The 12,755-nt window shown below is 31.2% G+C and overlaps 1 protein-coding gene across 2 annotated transcripts; it reads right to left on the bottom strand.

The window, feature by feature from the left end:
• Nucleotides 1-259: 259 nt before the first annotated feature.
• Nucleotides 260-4,021, bottom strand: JAR1 (Auxin-responsive GH3 family protein). 2 transcript variants are annotated; one of them, XM_039041112.2, is made up of 5 exons: nt 3,728-4,021; nt 2,607-2,915; nt 2,393-2,494; nt 1,375-2,168; nt 260-996 (listed from the first exon to the last, which is right to left on the bottom strand). In XM_039041112.2, exons 2-5 carry the CDS (start codon nt 2,897-2,899, stop codon nt 458-460), a joined length of 1,728 nt encoding a protein of 575 aa, XP_038897040.1. In that variant the 5' UTR covers nt 2,900-2,915; nt 3,728-4,021; the 3' UTR covers nt 260-457. The 2 variants fall into 2 exon arrangements, with proteins under 2 accessions (XP_038897040.1, XP_038897056.1); XM_039041128.2 differs by lacking the exon at nt 3,728-4,021 and adding an exon at nt 3,219-3,414.
• Between the last annotated feature and the right edge of the window lie 8,734 nt (nt 4,022-12,755).

The following is a 12,755-nucleotide window of genomic DNA, read 5'->3' as shown; positions in this document are numbered from 1 at the left end:
ATTAAACTTCATGAATCAAGTAGACATAAATCTGAAAGTTGAGATGCTAAATTTACAATTTAACCTAGATTTAAAAATAATACTTTGGACAACATAATCTTAAAATGCCCATTTCGATCTAGTATTTTTAAAATTTAGCAATTTTAGTCTCTTTCGGAACAAAAGTAGTAAACTTTTAACAATATAGGTATTAAATGAATACTTTAAAAATGCATTAAATGAACAAAAATATATGGACAAATACAGATAAGTACCAAAGTTAGCTTAACAATTAAGGCATGTACCCTATCCATTAAATTATATCCAAGCTGACAAGTGATTGTTTGTTTATGGGGAACCAATTAAAAAAAGGAAAAGTTTATAACTAGAATTTGAAATATACATTATAAAGCAGAGAAAGAGAGCACATGGGTAATGGGGAAAAAAAAAAAGAAGAGAGATGAGGAAAACAAAAAAACTAGAAGGCAGTACTAAAATAGGAGTTAACGACATTGGAGCACAAGATCTGCAACACAGTGGTGTTTGTGGGGTTAACACAACGAGGAGTTTTGTACTGACTCACAGCCGCTCCTAACGACAGATAATGATCCATAATCTTGTGAAAAGTTCCCTTACGAACCACTCTCAGCTCAAGGGCTCCAATGGCATTAACCTTTCTTGAGCTCATGTACCCCGCGTCTAGGAAAGCCCTGTCCATACAGTTGGAGCATTCCCCCAGCACCTCCCCTTTTGCCTCTCCACTTATCTCCCAGAATATCACGTAGTGCCCCGGCTCCCTCGATACGTCGACATAGCTTGTGAAGTCCACCACTTCTAGCTTCTCTGCTGCCAGCACGTTCCCGCCTGCCTCCACTGCTAGCTGCAGGTCCTTCTCTGTGTTCTTGTCGATATTGATGGTCAATAGTAGGTTCCTCCGGCATATGAATTTCAGCTTTGGTGTCGAGTTGTGGAACCCTATTACTTTCACCACGTCCCCTAATCTATAACGGTACAGCCCTGCAACAATCGCGATTAATGTTTTTTTGTTAGTGTCTTGAAAGTAAATTTGAATTCACTGTGGGGTTAGGTTTAAAGTGGACAATATATAAGACGACCCCACAACATAACAGAGAAACATGTAGGAGATAGAACAGGACAAAGCAAGGGGCAGAGATCGTTCCTGCAGTGCAGACCCCCCAACAGTCACATGGGATGCATAGAAACAAGTTTGACATTTGAATAACCAAACAACATAGCATATGTGGAGATGGACCGTGAGTTCAATATGATATTATGGGAAAACAACTGTCACTCAGTTTCCTGTTCGTTCATGTTTGACTTATAAGTAACAAAACAATGTTATTGCATCTAAAGTCATGGATTAAGAGAAATTACCTGCAACATTTGTGACAATTATTTCATACTCTTCACCTATCTTGACTTCAGTCAGACCAATCGGCTTGTTCTCCTGCTGCTGATCTTCAGCATTCTCCTTTAGCGGGATGAATTCGAAGTATCCGATGTTTGGAAGCACAGTAAAGGTGGCCATTTCAGGGGGCAACATTGGGTTAACGTTTGCTCCAACCCACCCTTCCGAAGAACCATAATCAGCACTCATCAGTGGCAAATGGCCCCCATAGTGCCTCAGTTTTTTTAGGTAAGGCTCCATCGAGCCAGTCATGATACCATAAATGTACTTTGCATTGGGAAAGAGCTCTGGTATCAGCCCATACCAATTACTCAATCCTGCACATTTTCGATAGATCAAATCTGCCAATTCAGGATTTGGTTTAAGCAATTTCGACATCGCCCCACGAATGGAAGGGGCGGTGACCCAACTAGAGAGAACACCATCTCGGATGTTGCTGCATAGCTCTTCCCATACTTGCTCAAAAGTCCTGAAAGAATGGACAATGCTGTGTGCAAAAGTGGAGAACACAAACTCAACTTCATCCCGGAAGATTAGCCCACACAAGAGATGGCAATACAAAGATTGGTGGAAGTCAGGGCCAAAGATGACTTCGTCTGGGCTACAGCATTGCGACTGGATTGCTTTCATCGTGCTCTTAAATTTTGCACTGCGGTAAACGTTCGTCGTTGCAGTTCCTGCTGCCAGACCACCACCAGTTTTGAGCGCCTTGCTGCTGTAGATGAACTGCAAGGCTTTTCCATTCCTAATGGGAACTTCTCTGTAGAACAAAGTACTCTCATCACATCAGCCATGACAAACACCCATTTTACACTATTTAGTACTCAATAAGATGATAAAAGAGACAGCATAAAGACAACAAACTGAACAATTAAGCAGTTCAGTTCAGACAACAAAAGGTTCAGAGACAAAACCACAAACAATTCCGAACACAGGACATAAAAGATTCCTCAAAAGATAAACTAGAAAAGACAGGTTCATTACTTGTTTCTGAAGGCAAAAGAAGTGCGATATATTTGCATTGTGGTCTCCAACAATTCATCGTTGAAGGGAATTAACTTGGGCCTCCCTTTAGTAGTACCAGAGCTACAATAACCAACCAAAAGTCTCCTTAGAGCAAACAACTACAACAACAACAAAAATCTCCAATACTATGAATCAAAACGAAGCTTGTTTCAGAACAAATATGCAAAAGTACCTCAACGAAATGGTTTTGATTGGTTTTCCAGTGAGAATAGGGGAAGAATCCCCATCCGCGATTCTCTGAATATATGACTCCAAATCATCGTGAGTGACAAGCGGGACACAGTCCTTGAAGCTCTGAGGATCAGTTCTTCCATTAAGTCCCAAGTTCTGCAAGTACTCAGCCGACCCATTTTCCTCCAAAATCTTCTTCAGAGTTTCCCTCTGAACTCTTTCAGCATCTTTGGTCATTTCCTCAAATTCCTCTATCACTTTTTCCCCATCAAATGCTTCCATTTTCTCCAACATTCTCGTCGGTCAGAGACTGTTCCAAACAAAGACCAACGGAGTATAACGAAGATTAGCTTAAAATGAAACCCATCAAATTTATTAGACAGTAAAGGACTCGAAACTGCTCGATAAGGCAAAGGAAAAAGGTAAAACCCAAAAACGTGAATAACGGCAGGGGTCCATGAGATAAGATGAAGGACAAGTGTCCCGCAAATTTGATTTGGGGATTGATCTTTTTTGCAAAACCCAAAAAGGAAAACGAAAAAGTAAGAGAGAATATGGCAAACTCGTTGCTAAGTCAACAATTGAACAGCAACTTTTAAGTAAAAGCAATTACAGCAAGTGGAACTGATTGATACGATTGAACTACCCTCAGAGCACAGCGGTGGAAGATCTAAATTATCCGATGGAATTCAACCAAGTCAACTATCAAGAAATTTTCCGGGAAACTGTTTCCCGGAAAATAGAGAAGAAACAAGGACGCCAACTCAGTCGGGTTTTTAGTATTAAACCGTTTCCAGAACCGAACAAATGGCTTTTTTTAAATATATATATATATATAAACCACAATTCAAATATAAAAATTAAATTAAAATTTTACGGAGCTCGTCAACGACGATTAAGAAACACTGAGAAAGACGAAAACGGAATAAGAACAGAGTATGACGATGGATTCGACCACGAAATCAAATCATGAAAAGAAATTGAAAACAAACGTTTCCAAATTATAGTTAAACCTGAACGGCAATCAACAAACAGTGCCGTATTCGCATCAATTCCACCTCGAAAAAACTCTTGCCCTTACAGAAATGGAAACCCGAAATCAAAGTCCGGTATAGAAATTACCTGAAATCGAATTTGGAACTAGTTGAAAGTGATGCAAGAAATAGTTCCGCACAGTCCGCAGCAACTTCAGTTAAGCGGACAAGTGTATGAGCGCTACAAAGAGAGAAGAATCATAAAAAAATCTACAGATACAATTAGTAAAGTAAGATCATCTTTCTCTCTCCCCTCCTCCTCTTGGAAAGTTTCTAGAGAGAGAGAGAGAGTTACAGAGCTTTTTACTTGGCTTCTTCAATGGAGACTGGAGAGAGACAAGGATGTGGATGCGATAGAAGATTCCAACAGGCGGTCAAATATATATAGGCGTCTCCACCGGTGGCCGACGACGTCCAAGTACGGCGCCCAATAAATCACAGAAATGACTGTTATGCCCCTAGGAATGAACTGGAACTACCGTCCAACCCTGCATGGCCGGTGGATTCGGGTCGGTTATTTCCAAATCCGGGTTAGAAAAAAGGACGTGGTTTTAATTTTATTTACAAAAATGGTATCTGCCTAATGGGAGCCTTTTCAAATTTGAAGGTTGCCTTCCTTTTTACCCCCACTTTGGAAGATTAGATTTTTTTAAATAATAATAATAATAATATCTGCAGCTTTTATTTGATTTTCCCTTATTTGGCTATATTGAAGAAAGAAGAGCAACCACCATAACTTACTACCATGATTATAATTACCGCTTTAAACTTTGATTGATTACTTTCTAAATTTATTAGGAACGATACTCGTCAACATGTGTGCGTAGGGATAAGAATTGTACAAATACTATAAATATTGTGGATCTACGATAAAAAAATATTAAATTGTAGACTCCATAACTAAACAAATTCCTAAATTCTTTCGAATTTAAATAATTTTACTTCAAAATAAATGTAATTATTTGAAACTATAGATACTATAGATAATTTTACTTCGTAAATTTGTTTTAAATTTGAAAAGTCTTAGAGGTAAGTGTAGTTTCAAAATTATAAGTATTGTCAAGAGGACATGTAATAACCATTAATTAATCCATATTTAAATTGAGTGGATAACATTTCTATATAATCATTAATGCTTGATTTAAGTAATATTATAATATTTATTTACAAATAAAGCCCCATAATTTAATTTATAAAATTTCACTTGTTAGATTGCTTCAATTGAATAAAGCCTATTTAAGAAAACGTGGTAATTGGTTTTTAATTCGTCTCTGAAATTTAAAATTGTTAAATAGAATTGATATCATAAAATGATGACGTGACAATTAAAATATGTTTATTAGACTTAGACTTGATTGATAATGATACAGGGTTTGAATCTAAGACCTCTTAAATCAACCTACAACATCTTAAATTATCAATTTACCTAAAAATTTAAGCTAATGAGTGAGAGCAAATTTAATATCCTATTATCTAAAATATGTCCCTTTTCAATGACCAAATGAATACAAATTCAAATCTTAATGATCAAATGTACTTAAAAAAAATCTCCATGATCATAAGTATTCACTTCAAAATTTTAGTCTCCATTTTATAACTATTTTTCTTGGTTTTTAGTTTTTGAAAATTGTACTTGTTTATTCACAATTTTTTTAACATAATTTTGATCTTTCTTGATTAAACATTTGAATATTTAGTATAAAAAATCAATATGTGAAAGTAGCTTTTATAAACTTAATTTTCAAAAATCAAAATCAAATTCTTATCAAATAAGACTTTAGATCAAACAAAAACTTGGTTCAAATTTCAATGACTCAAAGTCATGTATTTACACCATAATATAACTCAAATGTGAATGTTGTTATTATTATTAGTATAACAATTGCATGACCGGGGATTGAACCTCTTTCTTTTTGAAAGAATAATGTTATGTCAATTACCGTTGAACTAAGTGCACTTTTGTAAAATGTGAATGTTATTATTAAATTAGCCTTTTAGTTAGTCCAATCTTCATTTTTTTAAAAAAACAAAAAACAAAAAACAACAAAAAGTCCAACTTTTGTTTTAGTATTGCAATTTTTTAAAGTTTTCATGAAAACATAACTTTCTAAACTATTTAAACACGTATTTCCCAGGCCAAAGTCACGTGCTTTGTTAAAATAAAAATAGAAATTAGAAAGAAAAAAAAAGGAAAGAAAAGGATTTTAAAAAATAGAGGAAACTATTTATACAAAATAGCAAAATTTATTTTTTTATTTTTTTTTATAGAGATTGATAAAGGTAGATAGAAATATATTGGTATCTATTAGTGATAGAAACGGATAGAAGTCTATAATCGATATTATGTAATAGACGTTGATAGAAGTCTATTAGTATCTATCAAAAAAAATTTTCCTGTTATTCATGTAAATATCTCATGTTACTTTTCTAAATTTATCCACCCTAATTAACCTCCTCAAACTTCTCCCTAGTTTAAAAAACTCAATTTATTGTGAAAAAAAAACCATATTCCTTTTCTTAAATATTTTATTGTGAAAAAAAAAAAATTCCTCTTCCTCTTCTAAATTTATCCTCCTAACCTCCCCAAACTTCTCCTCTCTTCGTGGGTAGTTCAGAACTTATTTAGTAGAGATTTTGAAAACAAGAGATTAAAATACAATTGTACTTCATGTTTTCGGGTATGTGTTTGATAGTTACTACAAAAATTATGACTTTTAGCAATGAAATATCTAGGGACGAAATTCATGTTGCAACTATAGTGACGAAATACATCTTTCATCTCTATTCATGCAACAAAAAATCGATAAGTTGCAGAGTTGCGACATATAAATTTAATCGTAGCAAGTGGTGTGCGACAAACACTCAAATGGTCGCAAGTGGTGTACAACGTATTTCAAAATCGTTGCAGCGAGCGATAAAAAATCATTTTGACGCATATGACCTCAATTAATTAGACGGGATGTTTGACGCTCAATCTGAAGGCTTGCAACAAAATGGGTTTTAGTCGCAAGTGTGTCTTGAGACGAAAATAGAATTAGTCACAATAATTTGTGACAAAATAAGATTTAGTCGCAAGAAGTTTTTTTTTTAGAACCATTTACTTAGGGTTTAGTCTTTACCAAATTTCATTAACCCTTTATCCTCCTGCCTCATGCGATCTCCACGCGATTGAAACCCTTCACGCAAAACTCTTTACCCCTGTCAAAATCCTTCCTGCCGCCGAAACCTCAGACAATCAAAACCCTTCACCACGTGAAACTTCATGTTGCCGCCCCACCGGAAACCCTTCCCCCACGCACACTGTCGCCGGTTCCTCTTCACACTGTCACCGATTCCTCTACGTTACTGTCATCGATTCCTTCGTTCCTTCATGCTGTCTTAAGAATTGTTGTGGTGTGTCAACCCGAGTTTTATTTGCTTTTTGTCCTTCTTAGTAAGTTTGCTTCTTAGCGCAGTAAGAGGTATAAGAAAAGGATGGCTACATAAAAATAACTGCCTTCTAGCATTATAATTTTAGTAAAATACTTGTGCACTAAAATGCCTTAAAATGCTTTTATAGGATTTTGATTCTGAGAATTGCACTGATCTTGAAAATGGGGGCTTTCAACCAAATGAGACTAGTTGGAGTTGGGCGTTTGATATTGGGAGTGAACTCCAAGTTTTCCCATAGTTGTAGAGGATCTAGAACACCAGGGACACATACTTATAAAGGTTTTTGTTGATTTTCATTTAAATGGCTTTTCTCAAAAGCTGCTAGCTTGTGTTTCAATATTGTGTTTAATATCAACATCCTGTAGATACTATGCAATGACATGAGATTGTTCTTAGAGATCACTTAGATAATACGAAATTTGGAATTAACAATATTGAAAGGGGTAAATGAACACCATTCAAACAACTTTGGGCTCATTTCATCATCGAAATTGTATTATTGTTATTGATCATGTCGATTATAGTTGACTTTGCCTGATCATTGTTCATGTCAATCAAAGGAACAACTTTTTTATAGTGCATACTAAACATGGACGTTCTCCACTTCTTAGAATGTGTATATATGAGATTTTTCGATCAAATAACAAATGTTATTCCTCAATGTATTCGTTGTGGTATTGTGGATACATGTATTGAATTTTGTATTGCTTCTTTGTGTTTTGGCATTTGCTATCCGTAGGCTTTTCCTATACTTAGATAAACTTTTTAATCTTGTTGTACTTCTCTATGTGGCATTTGTATTGTCATGGAGAGGTATAATCATTTTATCTTGTGATACTTTGTTCTCGTTTTTCCATAACCGTAATGCAAAATGCTTTAAATTCTAGTCATCTTTTTTCTCTTTTAAATCTAACTATTATATAGACTCGAATAGGTGATTATGGTAATTATCTTTTTTCTCTTTTAAATCTAACTATTGTATAGACTCGAATGGGTGGTGATTATGGTAATTATCGATCATGATAATTATTGTTCCTACGAATGTCCCTATTTAAATTTGTTCATATGATAGAATATAGATAAAAGTTAGATAAAATCTTGAAATAGATTATGTTTGATTTTATACTTGTAGTTTTTGTAATGGAGTGGAAAAAACATGTTAACTTTATTATAATGCGGTAACTGTTAAATATTTCCTATTTTTTTGTTGTTGTTGTGAACAAAATGGTTAAGAGAGGGGGAAGAATGAGTATTTATGTTTGTTGTTGTGAGGGGGGAGGGAGTAGAGGAAAAGAGGAATATATAGTTACAAAATATTTATGATTTTATACTTGTAATTTTTGTAATGAATGTGGAAAAAACATGTTTATAATTGTATCATGTGGTAATTATTGAGTACTTCATATTTGTTATTGATGTAAAAAATGTGGTTGGAGGGTGGGGTGATGAATGAGACTTGAATTTAGTAATAACTATGTTTAAAATTATGTGAATTGAGTTATGCCATCATTATATTTTAGACTAATTTCTGATTGATAATTAAAAATGAATTGATATTTTTATGTCGATGGTGAATATATTTAAGTTGAATATATATATAAAAAAAATTATATGTTTTAGAACATATATATGACAAATATTTTAATGTGTAATATTTATGTGTGCAAGACTGAATCAGAATTTGTTGGTAGTAATAGTAAATCTTTCTAGAAGAATATATTTCGAAGACTATATCAAACTTGCTAATGGCAATATTCAAACAAAAACTTATTTTTATTGTAGTGGATACTAAAGATTTTATAAACATATTTTAATATAGTACAATATTTTGTTCATATTTTTTTTACTTTTGTGATTTGTACATAGAGCTGCACTATGAGTGTTTGTTATTAGGGATAATGTTCTAAAAAATTGACTAAAAAGAATAGTAATAATTTTTTTAAAAAAATATCATTAAAATTTGTAACAAAACGTAAAATATCGCAAAATTATTGCATCGAACAAAGAAACGTCGCACAATGTAACAAACAATAAAACGTCGCAACATGCGACATCCTCATAAACGTCGCATATTGCGACTTTTATGTTTCATCACAACAGGAAACGACATTCTCAGGATTTGTTGCATATTGCGACGTTTTTAATAAAAAGTCACAAAAACCTTTCATCGACTTGGTTTTCGTGACGAATGCATGCAAAGAAAATTTTTCGTTGATCAACCTTTTTTGTGACCAAAAAATAGATTTAGCGACAAACTATTTTAAAAGCCAGATTTTTTGTAGTGAGAAGATTCATAAATTGGATTCTTAATTTATACAATAAAATCTATAAATTATAAAAAAAGTTGTAGTTACCCACTAATTTTAATCGACAAGAAACTACTATTAATTTATTTATGAATAAGATTTATGTTTAAAAAATATATACATAATTATTATTTTTTAATATTATATAATTAATAGTACATCACATAATACATATTATATTTTAAAAAATTAATTGAGTTTATAACATGATAAATTATATTTTGAAATGTTTTTATCTTTATTTGTTATAATTCTGCATTTTAAAATTAAAAATTTAAAATCTATATACAATGAAAACATAAAAAATGTTGTTTTCAGAATTTTCAGAATTTGGATCATAATATTCGAAATAAGTTTAATTCAGGTTATCTCCCAAATACATACTTGTTAAACTCAGTGAATCTGAAAGTATAAAAGAGAATATGAATTCTCTACTGAACGTACTCTTAAATTCATAGAAATTAATTTTAAACTTTTTTTTTTAATTTTTTCCAACAAAATATAACTATGATGCTTCGGAAGTTTTTTCAGGAAGATGGCTTGAACATGTCAACTTCTTAAAAATTACAATATTTTTATAAATAGTCTAGAATGTTATATATTTTCATAACAAAAAATTATATATTGTTAAAAAAAACAGTAATCGGTTTGTTAAAAAAAATTCTCCATAAAAAAACAATCTTCTAAAATAACTAGATTAAAATATACATCCATTTGTTGATATGTTCGTCAATAAAATATATTTAAAAAAAATATAGATGAATTATAGGACTTGAAAACGATATCAAAGTTTAATGGATATCTTTGCTATCTCATATATATCTCCATAAAATATAGAATATATATAAATATTAGTTACCAATATAAATATGAATACTAATAATACGACCTATAACCCATTTAGAAAGTGAAAACTGTTGTTAGGTTACAACAAAATTTTAAATTGGTTAGAAAAGATTCATAACATATAGTAAAGATATAATTAAATCATTAGTGTGAGATATTTTTAGATGGTTCCAAAAGTAAAAGTTTCATAGTTGTTAACTTCATTATTAATTTGAATTATTTTATTGTCCGAAAATATATTTGTATTTTGACTTTTGAATCAATATTGACATCAATATATATATTTTTTTAAAATAAGACTGATTTAACAATTTATTATTATTATAATTTAACGATATATTATTATTATATTTTGTTTGGAACTCAGAGATTGATTTTAACATTTTTAATATGATGAGCTTGAATATAAAATTTTTGTAAATTTTGATATGATGGGATGTGGATGATATGACAAGGCCATAAAGGGTGATTGGTAACAACTTATTAAACAATCAGAAAATAATAATAATAATAATAAGTGAGAGAGAAAGGGCAATGGCCAAAGGCCTTAGAAAAAAAAATAAAAAGAAAAGAAAATTCATATTTATGAAAAAGAAAAAAAGAAAATTCATATTAGAAGGGCGGCTGAGTTTTGTGGACTTGCGGCGGCCGCAATAGCAACCATGTCGGCGGTTCCGGTGGTGTAGCTGTTCTAGTCAATTTGATTTCAACCAAAGGTGCCCCCAACAAAAATATATCCACGGAAAAAATATATTTTTGGGCGGTGATTTTTCTCTGCATTTCATAATTAGTTTTCAAAACTAAAGTTTTGAGTTTCACTTCTCTAAATTTTAAATTAATATAATTTTATTATTCAATCCTTATATTTTAAGATTTATATTTTTAATATCGTTCTTTCACTTAATATTCATTTTGTGTCTTTAGAGTTAATTTATATTAATAAATTAAAAACCATTAAAAGAATTATAATTAATTAAGTTTTACTATTTTTATCACTTTAAAAATTAAAAATTAAAATTTTATTTCATAATTATTTTTAGTTAATTAATAGTAATTGATGTCAATGATTGGAAGTGGGTATTTAATGAAAAATTTGGGTTAAAAAATGTAAAATCTTGAAACTTAAGAACCAAATTGAAAAAAAATTCAAATTTTTAGGGTAAGACTATGCCATTTTGAAACTTAGGGACTAAATTGAAACAAAATTCAAAACTTAAGGACTAAATGTGTAACATTTTAAAACTTAGGGACCAAATAAAAACAAAAGCCAAAATTTAGAGACCAAAAAGGTATTATTTCCTATTTTGAAATATTGCGACCAAAGTTTTAGAATGAGTGAGAACAACTATCTCCAACGATATGATGTCTTCTGGGTGGAACAAAAAATAAGGTTATGAGAGTTATGCCCAAAATAGACAATATCATATCATTGTGGAGATATGTTGAAGATTTAATTATCACTAACATAAAGGATTTTAATATTTTAAAATATTTTATTGAGATTGAGGTTGCATAAGTTCTAGAGAACATTTTTCTTTATAAAAAAATAGTACACTATTGAGATAAGTTTGAAACTGAAGCTCTTAGAAACTAAACCTGCAAAGTTTTCAATTGAGCAAAATCATTATCTAATCATTAGATACTTAATTTTTTTTTTTTTATAGATCTTAAATGGTATCATCGTCCAATAGGACGTCTCATTTACTTGCCATTTACATAATTTACCTTCACTTATATGGGCACATTTTGGCTATATGTAGGCACCAAAACAAGAACATCGGGGTGTTGCAGTTAATATGGTTCATTTTTGAAAAGTTGTTCAAGTCAAAATAAACTTTCTTCACTCTAATTGTGGTCTCTCTATTAGATTAATGCTATGAGTTGAGATGAAGATTTTAAATATCTAATTTATTTAATCGATAATATAAAGTGTTAAAGTTAACTAACACGAATTTTATTAAAACTATCATTCTTTCGACTATCTACGAATATTTAAATATGGATAACTTTACAATATATTCACTTGATCCTAATTTTTTAAAGGCAATAAGACACATAATAAATCATGAAATCCATGCCAAATTCTTTTAGAAAAAGGAAAGCAAAAAACAAATTAAAATTTCTTTCTTAAAAATTGGACGGCAATGAAATTATTGCATATAAGCGTACTAACAAGAAAGCACAAAGAGCATTATGATTCAAAAGTGAATGAAAATAAACGTAATAGAATGAAACACATTTAATAGAATATAAATAAAAGATTAAAAGTTTCTACAAAAAAAAAAAAAAAAAGAGAGAGAGAGAGAGAAAAAAAAGAAATAAATATATAAAACTTTAAAAGTAAAGCCTATTTTGTGAAAGAAATAAATATATAAAACTTTAAAAGTAAAGCCTATTTTGTGGTCCCTCTCCCTCTCTTACATCCCACTTTCTCTTTACTTTTGTCCAATAATAATGCCTTTTCTATATTTCTAAATAAATAATAATGCATTTTCTAATCATTAACAACTTGCACTTTTTTTTTCGCTCTTA

This window comes from Benincasa hispida, chromosome 1, assembly GCF_027475165.1.
Source record: "Benincasa hispida cultivar pf3 chromosome 1, pf3_genome.v1.1, whole genome shotgun sequence".
Classification (NCBI taxonomy): domain Eukaryota; kingdom Viridiplantae; phylum Streptophyta; class Magnoliopsida; order Cucurbitales; family Cucurbitaceae; genus Benincasa; species Benincasa hispida.
The sequence above is the reverse complement of the archived record's forward strand: the minus strand, read 5'-3'. Positions and strand labels throughout refer to the sequence as shown.